The sequence below is a fragment of the Sorex fumeus genome, unplaced genomic scaffold, assembly GCF_029834395.1.
Source record: "Sorex fumeus unplaced genomic scaffold, SorFum_2.1 ptg000014l, whole genome shotgun sequence".
Lineage (NCBI taxonomy): Eukaryota > Metazoa > Chordata > Mammalia > Eulipotyphla > Soricidae > Sorex > Sorex fumeus.
Window position 1 is genome coordinate 22,761,135 of NW_026606071.1, and position 16,771 is coordinate 22,777,905.

A 16,771-nucleotide genomic window follows, 5' to 3' on the forward strand; every position below is an offset into this window, starting at 1 on the left:
AATCGACGATCAACGGGAGGGCCTTTACCTTTACCTTTTACAGGACTGGAGAGATAGTAACGAGGACAAGGCTCTTGCCTTGCAGGCAAACAACCCTGCACCACATATGATCCCCTGAGTACCACCAAGTGTGGCCCATGAGCAAACAAACCAAAAGAATCACTACATTACTACAAACATATTTTGTTTGAGGTCTTTAATCCACTTTGATCTTACTTTTGTACATGGTGTTAGGCAGAAATCTGAGCCCACTTTTTTGCATGTAGCCATCCAGTTTTGCCAGCACAATTTGTTAAAGAGGCTTTCCTTGCTCCACTTTACTTTGTTTGCCCCCTTATCAAAGATTAGATGATCATAAGGATGGGAGACACATGCTGAAAGTAGACTATAGACTGAACATGATTGCCACTCAGTGCCTCTTTTGCAAACCACAACACCTAAGAGGAGAGAGAGAACAAAAGGGAATGCCCTGCCATAGAGGCAGGGGGGGATGGGGGGATGAGGGGTGGGAGGGATACTGGGATCCGTGGTGGTAGGAAACGGGCACTGGTGGAGGGATGGGTATTTGATCATTGTATAATTGAAAGCCAAGCACAAAATTTGTAAGTCTACAACTGTACCTCACGCTGTCTCACTAATAAAAATTAAAAATAAAAATAAAAAAATAAAAAGATAAAGATAAAGCAAAGAATATGGTATTCTGTAAAACAAAGGAAATTGAGTAAATAATCAGCCTTATCCAAAATCCATTTTTTAGAGGGGAAGAGTGATAGCACAGCAGGTTGGGCATTTGCTTTGCACACTTCCAACCCAGGTTCGATAACTGGAATTCCATATGGTATCCTGAGCCCGCCAGGAGTGATCCCTAAGTATAGAGCCAAGAGTAAGCCATGAACACCATTTGGTGTTGCTTATTCCCCAAAATCATTTTTTTTTTCAGCAAAAAGGATATGTGTCTTAGTAATCTGTAGATGGTTGTAGATCTTAATTGAACTGACTTCAGTGGAGCACACAGATAAGATGCTAAGGAAGTAGGAACCTTCCCATGGGGTGGAATGCCCTTTCAAATTTTGATTTAGAGAGATAAGAAATGGCTGATAATGTTAAGGGTTGACGGGGTCTTGAGGAAATTTTTCTGGTGTGAAGGGTGGGATAATGTATCAAACATTTATAGACTTTTATTCCCATTTGTATCTGAGGATTATATGCCTAAATAACAACAGAGAACCCTGGGAACAGGAGTTTTGATGGACGTATAGACTGTGTCAACAGATCGCTTTGGCTCATGGGGTCTTTGGGAAATGTCAATGCTGAACTCACTGGGTGACATGAGAATACTGGCCTCATAGAAGGAGAACAGAAGCTGCTCCAGAAGTCGAATAGAGCAGCAGAAAAGGAAAGCATCCAAATAAAATATTGCCTATTTGCATTTTGCATAGAATGTAAGTTATTGCAGTCACTAAAGTGTGTGTGTTTGTATGTGTGTTTGTGTGTGTATTTGTGTGTCTGAAGTCTTCCACATACTACAGAAGTTTAGATGAAAACTAGGAATAGTTGTATCAGATTATTTCTTCTTCCATATTTAACTCCCCTCTGTGGAGAAGGAAACTCTGAAAGATATTTTTCATTGAATCATCATGAGATATACAGTTACAAAGTTATTTATGATAAGGTTCCAGTCATACAATGTTTCATCACCAGTGTTCATTTCCAATGTCTCCAGTGTCCCTCCCTCCACCCAGCCTGCCTCTATGGCAGGCACTTCTCTCTCTCTCTCTCTCTCTCTCTCTCTCTCTCTCTCTCTCTCTCTCTCTCTCTCTCTCTCTCTCTCTCTCCTCTCCCTCCTTTCCCCCCTCATAACTTTTGGTAATTATGAGTTTCAATACACGCTCTGAGAGGTTACCATGTTTATCTCTTTACCTACTTTCAGCACTCAGTTCTTGTCCAGAGTGATCATTTCCAACTATCTTTGTCATTGTGATCCCTTCTCTATCTTAGCTGTCTTACCCCCATCACTACTTGTGGCAAGCTTCCAACCTTGGACTAGTCCTCCTGGCCCTTGTTTATACTGCCCTTGGGTATCAGTCTCATACTGTGTTTTCTTGTTGCTTTTTTTTATAGCCCACAAATGAGTCTAATCATCCTATGTCTATCCCTCTCCCTCTGATTCATTTCACTCAGCATTATATCTTGTGTCCTTCAATTTATATGAAAATAAATGATTTCACTTATCCTATTGTCTGTTTAGTTTTGTTTTATTTTAATTTTTACCGAGTCACCATGAGATACAGTTACAAAGCTTTCATGTTTGATATTCAGCTATACAATGATCAATCACCTATCCCTCCACCAGTGCAAATGTTTCACCACCAATATACCCATTATCTCCTCCACTTCCATCCCAGTTCTTACCCTGCCTCTATGGTAGAGAGTTTCTTAGATACTCTCTCTCCAGTTTGGGCATTATATTTTGCTCGGATATTACCACCACCATTCAAGCCTGCCTTCTGGTGTCAGATGCTAGATCATTTATTTCCATTGCTCACTTTGCATATCAGGAAAGTATGCATATCCTGTTGTCTGTGTACTATTCCATTGTGTAGGTGTACCATATTTTCTTCATCCAGTCCTCTGTTCTCAGGCATTTGGGTTGTTTCCAGATTCTGGCTATTGTGAATAGTGGTGCAATGAACTTAGAAGTGCAAAAGTGCAGATGGATTTTTGCAGTGTTTTTTTTTTTTGGTCTTTAGGTATTGTCCCAGAAATGTTGTTGGTGGGTTATATGGATTTTAATTTTTAACTTTTTGTGGAATGTCCATATTGCTTTCCAAAAAGGCTAGACCAGTTGACTTTACCACCAACACTGATTATTCTTATTCTTTTTGATATGTGTTAGTCTCTGTGGGGAGGATTAATATTGTTAAAATGGGTAGATTCACCAAAGAATTATACAGATTCAATGCAGTCTCTATAAGAATAATGATGACATTTTTCAAATAAATAGATCAAGCACTCCTGAAATTCATATGAAACAATAAGTCCCTATGAATAGCTAAAACAATCCTTGGGAAAAAGAAAATGGGAGGCTGGAGTGATAGCACAGCGGTAGGGCGTTCGCCTTACAAGTGGCCAACATGGCCGACCCGAGTTCGATTCCTCCGCCCCTCTCGGAGAGCCCGGCAAGCTACCGAGAGTATTCGATATGCCAGACACAGTAACAACAAAGTCTCCAATGGAGACGTTACTGGGCCCGCTCAAGCAAATCGACGATCAACGGGAGGGCCTTTACCTTTACCTTTACCACCTTCCCCAACTTCAAACTGTAGTGCAAAGTGGTAGTAATTAAAACACCGCAGTATTGGAATAGACAGATCTTCAGATCAGTGGAACAGAGTTGAATATTCTGACACCAACCTCAAATATTTCATCACCTAATCTTGATAAAGGATCAAGAAATATAACATGGAGCAAGAAAAGCCTCTTCAATAAGTGATTCTGGGAAAACTGGGCAGCTACATGGACAATTAAAAAAAATAAACTCAGACTTCTTTCTAATGCCAGATCAGATCAAAATATATTAAGACCTCAATATCAGATCTGAATTTATAAGGAACATGGAGAAAAAAGTGGGAAGAACCCTCTATGACATTGAAGCTAAAGGCATCTTCAAAGATGAAACACCACTGACCAAGCAAGTGGAAGCAAAAGTAAACAAATGGGACTACATTAAACTAAGAAGCTTTTGCACCTCAAAAGAAACAGTGACCAAGATACAAATACAGCTCACGGAATAGGAAAAACTATATATCCAATTCTCATAAAGGGTTCATATTCAAGATCTATAAGGCACTGGTAGAACTTTACAGGAAAAAAATCCAACCCCATCAAAAAAATGAGGAGAAAAACGAACAGAAACTTCTTCAAAGAAGAAATAGAGATGTCTAAATGACACATGGTTTATGCTAATTACTATATCTCTGAAACATTATCTTCCAGTAATATAGATGTTCTGGTGAATCAGGTAATATATACAGAAGCAGAGCAACCTAGGATTTAGTTAATTATCAGGGCTGTGCCTAAGTCCGTGTGTCTGTGTATATAGTAAATGTGGAGATAAAAAACAGATGAATAATGTCTCTTATTAGCTAGCATTTGTGGTGCAGTACACTTTATTCTGGCATCCTAGACTCAGGTATTGAACCTCTTTTTTCTACTAGTAAGGCTTTTCCTTCATTCATTCATCTAGAAGAATACCTGCAGAGGAAATTTTTGTCAGTCCTGGTATTGGGAATCAAATTAGGTAACTAACCAATAAAAATTGTGAAATTTGGGTATTCTCCTATTATCAATAATCAGTGGTATCTTTCAGAAGAGTGATATATTGCCAGTAATTCCAGAGTAGAATTTCACATTTGGGGTGGGTTGAGTGGGAGAGCCATATTTTGGGCATGCTTGGTAGTACTCAGAGGTTAATTCTGTCTCTGTGCTGAGGAGTGAATCCTGGCAGTACTTGGGGACCATACTCAGTACAGATCAAACCAGGGTGAGCAGGACAAAAAGCAAATGCTTTAACCCCATGCTATCTCTCCCATCCTTGGAGTTCACATTCTTTGTGGCATAATATCTCTATGGGAAAACTAAAATACTCCACTGTATAGCTGCTATTTGCATGGTTTTCATTTTGGAAAATAGTTAACTTTGTTGTCTGAAACCCTGGGCTGGAAATTTAAAAGACTGTATTTCATTTTTACTTTATTTTTCTGGTGCTACTTGGCACATATTTGCAATTTTGATCTACCACTTGATAAAAGTATAACACTGACATTATAATATGAGTATATAAAGGAGAGGTTATGTAATAGCCATAGTAAATAACTTGATCACTTGATCACTTGATCCCCCGTTATTCATCGATTTACTCGAACAGGTGCCAGTAACGTCTCCATTCATCCCTGTTGCGTGCTAGCATAGCACAATGGCATCTGTTCGTTCTAGGAACATGCAGAGCCTCAAACCTATCATTCAGGGTCTTGACGAAGAAGTCTGACCATCTTGTAGGTGGGCATCCACGCGATCTTTTGACATCCCTTGGAATCCAGTCAGTAATGGCTCTAGTCCAGCGGTTGTCTGTAAACCTCATTACGTGTCCAGCCCATCTGATTTTTGATGCCTTGGCAAATGAGACAGCATCCCTGATTCTTGAGCATTGACGGAGATCAGAACTCCAGATTCTATCTCTCATTTGAGTGAATCGTGATATTCCAAGCATAGCTCTTTCGATTCCTCTTTGAGAGACCCAAATAGCGTTCTCATCCTGTGTTCCTAGGGCCCAGGTCTCTCAGGCATATGTTAATGCAGGAAGAACAGTGGAATCGAAGAGATGTGCTTGTAGTTGGAGGTTCTTTGTCCTCTTAGTTATTTCTTCAACGCTCTTGAAGGCATTCCAAGCTGCTCTCTTCCTCCTGCGTAACACAGGTGCCAGGTTGATTTCTCGACCTAGGCTTATACAACTGTTGCATTCGGAGATCGTAGTTCCATTGAGAGCAAATGGAGCATCAGGAATGAGGCTGTTTCTCATAAACATTGTCTTCGTAAGATTTAGCTGTAGTCCGACCTTTCCACACTCATGGTCAAAGTTAATAACTTACCAGGTTTAATTTTAAATTTTACTTCTGAATGCTGCTTTATTGTTTCTTCCTTTCCCCAATACTCAAAGTATTTAGGATTACTAAAATTTAAGGAAGTATAAGAGGGAAAAGTAAGAGATTATTCTTACCTTACACAAAATCGTTCTTTTTTCAAGTATAATAGGTCAATATAGCTAACTGATTGATACATTTAAGGAAAACTTTACTAATATGTGTTAGAATTTACTACTATGTGAATTGCTTATAATTGTGTCACAGAAATAGTGATGAAAATTATATTTCACATTTTAAAAATTGGTATTTTTCTTTTCAGGATTTGAAGCGTTAAATTATTTATTTTGATCAGATAATTAGGAAGATATAGTTTCACTGATTATTTTATACTAGAATAATCTTTCATTATTAATCCACTTGAGTCTTATCTCAAATCAGTTCTTCAGTGCTGCCAATTAAAAATGGAAAATGTATGCTCAATTTCAAGAATTAAAAATAATGCCTTGGGAGGAGCATTTCTTTCCTGTGGTGAGCAGAATGTTGGACTTTCCAATTAAGGCCGTTTCCATACTGGAAATGAGTAGTCAATTATGAAAATTATTTTTTGAATAACCAATTTACATGTCCTAATTGTATCCATTTCTTTTGAAAGACTGAACTTGGAGTTTATGGTGTTTTGATTGGTTATCCCTGTACTTGTTAATACCATTGCCAGCAAGGTTCCCCTATGGATGGGCTTTGAGTGCCTTTTCTAAATAAATGTTTGATGCATAAGTAAATTTTATTTAATGAATGAAAAATGCCTAAGGATTTTTTAGTAATTTTTATATTGGCACACACTATACCTTAATGGGATGATAGCATCTTCGAGGGCTGGCTGAACTGACTTTCGAACTTCTACACATCAGCAGAGGAGAAACTTTTGAAATTCCTCAGTGATGATGGTGCATTCTGCCGAATAAAAATGCAGTCCTGGTTGGACTGCCATTGCTTTTTATGTGATAGTGTTTTTACAACTGTGTGTATGCCTCACAAATGCATGAATATTTGTTCTTATTATATGAAAATTTACTTGGAAATTTATACAAGTTTTTCTTTTAAATCAAAAGCATGAAGCATAGTTCTCAAATAACATTAAGATCATGATAAGAATACTTAGGCTGAAAGTGACATTTTGTCTTATTTGATTGAGCCTACATTAGACTAACATCAGCCAACATAATCAATCATGAAGAAAAAGAACACAATTCAAGGATTTCATGAAAAGCTAGTATCTGTGTGTGATATAAACAGAAATTGTTTACAAATGCATCTATTTAGTTATGGTGATTACATGTAAATGGACAGAAATAATTATAAGATTTGTAGCCTTTAGTTCTCTGTGACTGGAATATCTTCTTCTACCATACAACTCCCTATGTAACTTTGCATTTTCTTTTATTTTTTGGGGGGGGGGGAGAATCGTTGAAAGAAGGACTTCTTTTGGACATGTTAGTAAAGGTTGTGAGAGGAAAGAGGTAGCCATTTCATCCCTTCAAGAGAGATAACCAAAAGCTATCCTCTTATTTTAAAATTAATCCAATAAGTAAAATATTTTTGCCAGTCCTGGTGCTTTTAATCATAATATTGAATGAATAGTTGTGGAATAGTAGCATTAAGTTTCAAGATTTAAAAGGTCATTATATTTAAAACCAAATAAAGATGGCCAGCAGTTACAGAGTCTGTGTGATATGCATGCCCTACAAAGTAATTAGTGTTGTTGGAATTGTTTGTAGCTGATTGCTGTGTTTGAAGAACAAGAACCACTCCACAAGATTGAGAGCCCCAGTGGAAACCCTGCAGGTCGGCAAAGCCCAGATGCTTTTGAGACAGAAGTGGCTGCCCAACTGGCTGCATTTAAACCGATTGGTGGAGAAATTGAAGTAACCCCTTCTGCTCTGAAATTAGGTAAGTGTATTTTTAGTGATATTTCTACATCATCTTTCTGACTATGAGTTGCACCTACTTTATTAGTGATTCCGTTAATATCTTTCTTTGCAAATAATCTGATTTATCTTTTGGCTTTTAATTATTTTTTATGTAGCTCTTTGTTGCTGATGATATTTAGACAACTGATTGCTATGATTGCTTTATAGCAGGTGAATCATAGTTGGAGTCTTTTGACACATTTTAGGGCAAGGGTTGGGTTAGACTATTAAATGGTGAGATACACGTCTATAGCCTAGGAGGATCATATTTTCAGGAGAATGCAGAAAGTAATATGGAGAAAGTTAAGTGTTATCAAGGTTTGCAGACTAGAAATAAAAGTCACTTTCTGTTTGAACAATCTTTATTTTCTCCCCAAACTACATATCTAAATATTTGGGGGAAATGTTTTTACGTTAATTATATTTATATTTTACTAATATGTTTAGATGAGAGCAACTTATTCTGTGATTTTGCTCAAATGCTTTTTTGTTATGTTTGTTTTGAGATGTTGGTATGAAAATAAATATTTACCTAATATTCCAGTGAATTTATAGTTCCAGTAGAAATGATGTGTCCATTTTTGGTTTATATCTGAGAGACTAACTTAGATCAGTTTGACAATATGAAGCTTTGAAAATGAGTATTTTTGTGATTCTAATTCTTTTCATGTCCGGTGTAATCAGACATCTAGAGACTGCTCTAAGCATATTTTTTTTAGATTAATTCTCTAGCTCAAACAGAAACCTTCTCTATTTTGCAAAGGGAATCTTTTTCCTTTAAAATAAAGCATATGTTTAAAACTGTAGAAGTGTGTTACATTGCACAACACCCCCAGATTAGAAATCAAATACATAGTAAATATTTATTTTTCAAATCATAATGCTGAATATTAATCATTTCCATATTACTTTTCTGAAAAGATTTTGTAGTGATTCTTTTAAAATAAAACAACTGAAAATTAATGATCCGTGTTCTTCATGAATTTCCTCAATCATCTAGAAAGCAAGTGGGTGAAGTTGTCTACTAGAATAGTATAGTAGAGGGCTTTGTGGCAGCTTCCTTTCTTGGGAGAGAGGTTTGTGGCTTAGGCAACCTCACAGCCCTATCATTCATTTGCATAATGGATGCCTTTTTATCCATTATGCAAATAGTATGGGAGGAAAATTAGGCAATAACAGAAGACGAAAAGAGAAAATTGCTCTTGCTTGCTTTAATATTCTATTTATAAGCCAGCACTGTGGTCTTTAAAATACTAAACCTCAGAGTATCTGCTACCTGATAATTTCACCTTCATCTTTTGAATTTTCTCAGAAAAAACTTTCTCAGGAAAAAGTTTGTTTTGTTCTGCTTCTTAAATTTCACTTGTCAAACCATCTGAGTAATATAATGTTGGATGAAAGAAAAAAAATGTAAGCTGAGGTTTCTCTTCTTTGAGAGTAGACCTATTTCTTCAGCATTAATTTTGGCTGACATAGAGACAGAAAATAGCATTTACTAGGAAGTCTACACATCAGTGCATATGAGGCAGTCTTGGGTCTCCTAAATCTTTAACTTGTAAGAATTGATTTAAGCATCTTAATACTTTGTGGGGTTCAGTTATCCCTTTCATTTAAGGGATGAGGTAACAAGCAAATTGGTTATGTAGCTCACACCAAACCAGAAACTATGCTGTTCGTGGCAAATCCAGGATCTGAACCTTTTATAAGGTTCTTGATTCAGGACACCCATTTTCTCTGGTGTCTCTTATATGATATTCATAACATGAATCTGAATAATTTTCCTGGGATTTACTTTGTGAATGGAAATTCTGAAAACTCTTCACTTCTTTGCTCGCAGATCCCATTTCCCCTATTACCTGCCTGTGAGGGGAGAAGATGAGCTAACCTGCAGTCTGGGATGCTAAATGTTCCCTTCCAGCTCTTTTCTCTATAAACATGGAATCCTCTTCAGTTTTTTCTAATTTTTCCTTCCCTGTGTTCCCCATTTTCTTCACCCAGTGTGTTCATAGCCATTGCTGCAGGCCAGAGCTTTATCATCAATCAGATGACTGCAGAGGCCTCAAAATGATCTGTTTCTTTACAGAGGCTGCTTTCTCCAATCTCTACTTCTGCCAGAGCTGCCTTTCTCAATTACAAATATGGTTCTATAACTCCCCTGCTTAACAACTCCAATGGCTTCATATTGCCTGGAGAACCATGTCCAGGCTCGTTAGCACGCTGATGCAGATGGTTCCTCAGAATTAACTAGAGGAATTTGAGTGGTGATGACTAATGAAAAAAAAAAAAACCATCCCTTATCACCTGGTATGTTTCTATCAAATTGAGTAGTTTTCATGGGTATCAGGAGCAATGGTGGAAATGTATTGGCACTTTGACAGTTGGTGGAATGCAGTAGTAATGTATTGTGTGTAAAGTATAAATGTTAATTATCTTGTAAGTTGTATTATCTCAAAATATCTTGATCAGGTTGTTATCAGTATGTAAGGAGTCACACTACCAATTTTGGTTCCTGTTCATTCTGCTCTCCTTTGGTTACTGTGTCCATGGTTCTATAAAAGTGTGACCTGGATGTGCTTTCAGGCCCATCCTGAATCCTGTTAAAGGAGAAGTGGTCAGATGTGGAATATCATTTTTGTTTGAGCTATTTATTGTAACTGGCTTCATGGGTTGGTGCAATGACTCAATTACTAGAGCTTATGGATTCTATCCCTGGCCTTGGATGTCCCCTTTGCACTGCCAGGTTGATCCTTGAAAACAACAACAAATAAACAAAAATAAGTGGGCATTTTGTCTACTTTCAGAAGACATCTCCCATCCTGAGCAATCTCTCCAACCATCATTAACTTAGTGATCCCCACTCTATCCCAGATGCCTTCTCTTCCAGCTCATGATGCAGGCTTCCAACAAAGGGCAGCCATCCTGCTCCTTTGTTTCAACTGTTCGTGGGTGTTAGTCTCATTTGATGATATTTTATATTCCACAAATAAGTGCAGTCATTCTATGTTTGTCCCTCTCCTTCTGACTCATTTCACTTAGCATGGTACTCTCCATGACTATCCATATATAAGCAATTTTCATGACTTCATCTTTCCTAGCAGCTTCATAGTATTCCATTGTGTTGATGTACCAAAATTTCTTTAACCAGTCTTCTGTTCTCAGGCACTCAGGTTTTTTCCCAATTCTGGCTATTGTGAACAGTGCTGCAATAAACATACAGGTGCAGATGTCATTTCTACTGTGCTTTTTTGCACTCTTGGAATATATTCCCAGAAGTGGTATTGCTGGATCAAATGGGAGCCAAATTTCTAGATTTTTGAGAAATGTCCATATTGTTTTCCAAAAAGGCTAGACCAGTCGGCATTCCCACCAACAATGAAGGAGAGTCCCTTTCTCCTCACATCCACACCAACACCAGTTGCTTTGGATGTGTGCCAGTCTCTGTGGTGTGAGATGATATCTCATTGTTGTTTTTATTTACATATCCCTGATGATTAGTGATGAAGAGTATTTTTTCATGTGCCTCTTGGACATTTGAATTTCTTCTTTGAGGAATTTTCTGTTCATTCCATTGCCTTATTTTCTGATGAGATGATGACCTCTCACTATGTGTATTGAAAACTATAATAGCCATAAGCAGAGAGAGAGTAAGAGGGAAATTATCTGCCATAGAGGCAGGGGGATGGGTGGAAGGGGGGTGGAGGAATGCTGGGGACATTTTTGGTGGAAAATGTACACTGGTGGAGAGATGCGTGTTTGATCATTGTATGAACATTAATGTATGTTCATTCAAACATAAACATTTTGTAACTATAGCTCATGGTGATTCAATAATAAATAAAAACATAGCTGGGTGCCTATAAAACTCAAACCTTGATCCCCAGCCTTTTGTCTTTGCTCCTCAATGAGCTTGGGAACTGGAACTATCTACTTTTCTTCAGGTTTGGTCACCAAATATTACAGACACAGGGATAAATTCTCACTGGTTTTTGACACTTGCAGCCCATTCAAAAGATTAGAACTTTAATGATTGTCAGTTTATCTGTTGATTTTACCTAAGGAGACACAATCTAAGAAACACTAGGAATCAATACTTGTTTATTATTGTTATTCACCAAAAACTTGTTTTGCTGAGAGATGTATTAAAAATACACCATAACTCAAACATAAAAGTTTTGTAACTGTATCTCATGGTGATTCCATAAATAAAATAAAATATACTCAGTGTTCAGTATAATTTTTATTTATTTTTAAGCACAATATATTGATCAGTAATACAAAAATCTACAATAGCCTTTCTCTTATGTATACAGTAAAAGATTGGCCCCTCCTGGTCTTTTTTCTTTCAAGATGAAATATTTAACAGATAATATACAGAGAGTTTGTATTCACAGGTTCTTCATGATCCATCTGCTTCCTCTTTGTCCCCCTTTGTCACTAACTACTCTTCTTTAGTGACCTTAGCCTGTGGCATTTGTGAATCACCTACCGTCTTTCAAATTTGCTGTGATTTTCCAAATCCCTGTGCATTATCAGTATATTCCTTTCCCTGGCTTAGCCGTTTGTCTTTTTGCTGCTTGATTACCATGTCTGTGCCTTTAAGCTCATGCCCAATGTGACCTTGTTTCTGAAACTGCCTTCAAATCTTCATGGTAATGTAGTAAATGTTTAATAAATGGATTTCTTAATTTTTCATCCAAGAGTGAAAGGTTAAGAAAGATGAATAGGGAAAAATCTTATATCATCCTATTGGGATTCATAGTCTCATACCCTATAAACTAATGGCGTATATATTTTTAAATTGTAAGAAGATTTTTAATCGAGTGATCAACCACATAATTTCAGCTTCATTCATCTAAATTATTTTCCACCATTTATTTTCTAACAGATTTTCAAATGTAATATGAAATAAGTAAGTCTTGACTCAGCCCTACCAGTCAATCATTCTAATACTTTGATTAGATTCTTTGTTTCAGGCCAGAGAGATATAGAGGAAGTAAAGTGCTTGCATTGCATGTGGTGAAGTCTGCTTCAGATTAGCACCAAATGTGGTTCCCTAAGTCCTTTCAGGAGTCTCTTCTGGGTATACAACTATGAATAGCCTCTAAGGTATTAAGGTAACTGACTTGTATGCAGTCAACGCATGTTTAATCCCTGGTATCACATATATTCCTCAGGAACACTAAGAATGATTATAGACCCAGCAGTAAGCCCTGAGCACTACTTGGATGTGGGTCCAACCATCCATGCTTTTTTAGAAATCCCGATGCTTTTTGGATGCCCTACAGAAAAAGAATATACCTGCATTTTAAAGATTTGTATCACCATTAGACTAACTTTTGAAAATTGGTGTCTAGAAATGCAGTTCCACGAGATTTTTAAATTAGAAAATTTCTAATTTAAAAATTACCACTGTGCTATCGCTCCAGTAACCATCATGTTAAGTCCATATTCTACTTTTAGAATGCATCTCCCATCCCAAGCAAGCCCTCCAAGCACTAACTGCCTTATTCCCCAGTATGAGAAGCCTGTTTCCAAGCTGTGCAGTGATCCTCCTTGGCCCTTATCTCTACTATCCTTGGGTATTAGTGTCCCATTATGTTACTTTATATTCCACAAATGAGTGCAGTCATTCTGTGTCTGTCCCTCTCTCTCTGACTCATTTCACTTAGCATGATACTCTCCTAACCCTGTTTTTGGACCCAGCTGTGAGCCTAAAGAGCTCATTTAACCTATACAGATCAGGGGCACTATTTTTCCACCGAAACCATAATTGAAGCACATTTAGAGCCCCGTAGAGGTGGACATTGTAAGCTAATATCATCCTTCCTGATGTGTTGACACCATTTCATCCTTGCTCTAGAGTACATTTGTCTGTAAAACCACCCTTTGCTATTCCAATGGACTATGATTGGCCTAAGATAATTTCACTAATACCAAGTAAAATTTGATTCTGACTTCATGCTCCTGTCAGTTTTCCTCCCTTATCTCCAATTAATTAGTCCTTTTTATGAGCCTTTTGATCATTTTGTTTTCAGTACTGATGGATTGAAATCTGCTACTCAGGGTTCAAACTTCCAAAGGGAAAAATAAAGAAAAAATTTCTCTAGTTATAATTATTTTAGCAATGTAATTTAAACAGGATAAAAGTACTTTAAACTTGGTTGTTGACCCTCTTGTGATCTATGTTACCCAGATAGAAAGCAATCTGATTAAAGTGGAGAGTTGAAATGGTAGTAGCTTTATTTTCTTTTCTATGTTAAACTTTGAAGATGAGATACTTTCTATTTGAAAGTGACTCTTGTTTTTTAGACTTGAAAGCTGAAAGGTGCCTTAGATGCTCTATTGTTTCCATGTGTGTTTGTGCTTCTTCAAAACCGAAATGGAAATTATGATTGTATGTTTGTTATAATATAATTGTTTTCAAAACACTGAGTTCTCCTCTCTTTATTTTCAGTAGTGCTCAGAAAATATGGTATAGACATAGATTATTGTTGGAAACTGTTACCCCTTTTCTGTCTGATTTTGACTAATTTACTACATAAGGAAAACATATGGGAACATTTGTCTGAATTTTTAATGAAACCAAAATCCCTTTATGGTGCTGATCTTCAGGAAAAAATAAAGAAGGGGGAAGTTTATCCCTTTAATTAGGCTTCAGTGTGTAAGTAGCTGCCTTGCCCATAATGTGAGTTTAAGTATTGGCATCTGATCCTGGACAAACACACTCACACCACACACATTGCAGGACTAAGGCTTGGGGTGAGGCTGGGCTGGGCTGGGTTAGGCTGCTGCCTGATCCTTTGAATTCTGACTCCAAAGCACACACACGTTGGTTCCTTGCTGCTTGGAAGCTCTCTGCTGTGGACTGTGAAACCCAGAATTAAAATTACTGGGAACTGAGGTCGTTTGCTTGGATGAATCCATAAGTCATAATTTGGTCATGGAATTTTATCCTATTTGTTTCCTGTTAGAACTGGTTATTCAAAAGTTAACAGTTACAGAATAGCTTTTCTTTCTTTTCTTTTTCTTTCTGCCCTTGGAGCCTGGTATTATTTTCCCATGCAAGCCTAGATGAATGATGCTGTAATTAGCTATGGTAACCTTGCCAGGCTATCATCAATCAGTCATAGCCAGAGAGTCAACAAAGTGTTTGCCTGCTTTCTGGTAAGACAGTAACTAAATCAGTTCTCAGAAGGTCAAGGCATTTCTATCCCATTTCTGGCACCATCCTTCTTTTTACTCTTGTGGTTCTGTTCCTGTTTTAGCTTGTCTTCAGATTTGGTAAAATTAGTTTTGGGAGGGGGGTGAAAACAAGTAAGTAAAAGGCCTTAGGTATTTGATTAATTATAAAGAAAATCAATAACTAAAGGCAAACAATGGTAACAAATATGAAAAGCTAATTACCACACCTGAGTCGTTTTACTAATGAGGTAAAAATGTGAATGATAGTTCAAATAGGATGATTTAAATCTATATGGCGCTGTCTCCACTGAACAACTGCAGATAAATAATCAGTATGATCAGTTCATAATATTTTACAGAAACAAAATGATTTGGAGGTCCAGGAAAATAGCTCAAAGCACTAGAGCACATGACTTGCATCTCTGAGACCCTAAGTATGACTCTAGATACCACATTGGCCTCCTGCCCCAGCACCACCAGATCTGGCCTTCTGGCTGCAAGCTCTTTGTGAGGGTCCCCCTGAGGCCCCAGCACCACAGGGCCCATGAACTAAGCCTCCTGACTCAGCAGGTCAGCTGTCACTGGGAATGACCCCAGCATATTTTGGGCAACACTTGGAAACACCTTAAAATTAATTAAAAACACAAAAATGGGGCACCAAAAAGATATTACAGTGGGTAGAGTATATAGAATACAGCTGACCCAGGTTCAATCCCCAACATCCTATGTGGCCCCCCACGACCACTAGGAGTGATCCCTGGGCATAGAGCCAGGAGTAAGCCTTGAAGAAGGCCGTATGTTGCCTATAAACAAAGAACAACAACAAAAACCCTATGGAAAAAAAATGAACTGAGGTTTACTTGCAAATAACCTGTCTCTTCAATTGCCAGTTTAGGACTATAGAAAAACTACAGTGATTGAGGGGCTCATGTTGTACCCACACAAGTGGGTTTAATCCTCAGCACCACATATGGTGCTCCAAACCCTGCCAGGAATTATCCCAGAGCAGAGTCAGGATTAAGCCCTGAGCACCTCTGCTATATCCCAAACTCCCCCTCCCCTCAATACAAAGTATTTTTAAAGTTAAAATATGATCGTAAATTAATCAAGAAAAATTTTTAAAAAGTAATAATTTTAATAGAACTACTATTTATTTTCTTCTGTTTTGGTCTTCTTAGCTAATGTTCACGTGCTATTTTAATTTAAATTTTCTTATTGACTCCCTGCTTCTTCAGTTCTTCTTTTGCTTCTTTTTTTTCTCGTTTCTTTTACCCTAGCTCATAGCTAAACTTTTGGTCTAACTGGGTTTAAAGCTGGGCATACTAATAGAAAAAAAAATGTTAAAGGGAATTCTAGCTAGTCATTTAATTAAAAAAAATATTATATTTAAAAATCAACCTTTCAATCCTCTTCTTTTCCAGCTATATTTTCTCTTTATCATAAGACCTCAAAACAATACAGGTCAACACACACACACACACACACACACACACACACACACACACACAAACGCAGAGTTTGCTACCTCTCCTTTGACTTCTCTGCTGCTGGACCCACACTGAGACAGTCTGGGATCCTCTCATAAACAAACGGAATGAAAGGTCACTTTCCTCCTGTTCACTTATATTAGGCCCTTGGGTTTTCAAGCCTCTTTTGCAGATTGCCTTTAATAGGAAGTCCAGTGAGGCTGGGTTTGCAGTGGCCCAGGCCCTGAGATGTGAAAACATTTTCAGGCCTGCCATCATTGTCAGCTTCTTGCTATTGAGATAGTCACTGACGAAAAGATTTTTAGTCTGCCCTTTCCACAGAATGAGGAAGAGAACCCCACTTTATCCACCCTTCCCCACGTTCCTCTGCTGGTCCCCACTCATCTTGACTGATTCCATCCCTCTTCTATTCAGGTACTCTGAAGCAGCCACAGAGGAACAAAAGGCACCAATCTCCCTTCGCTAAATATAAATGCTACTCCTCTGCACTCAG

At 37.7% G+C, this 16,771-nt stretch overlaps 1 protein-coding gene across 2 annotated transcripts in view; it reads left to right on the forward strand.

Moving 5' to 3' along the window:
• The window catches only part of PARD3B (par-3 family cell polarity regulator beta), a 1,231,823-nt gene that overhangs the window by 501,162 nt on the left and 713,890 nt on the right, over window positions 1–16,771 (forward strand). For both annotated transcript variants that reach the window (XM_056111836.1, XM_056111837.1), the window contains exon 3: window positions 7,418–7,589. In XM_056111836.1, the coding sequence (XP_055967811.1) occupies window positions 7,418–7,589 (172 nt within the window). The remainder of the gene's footprint in view (window positions 1–7,417; window positions 7,590–16,771) is intronic.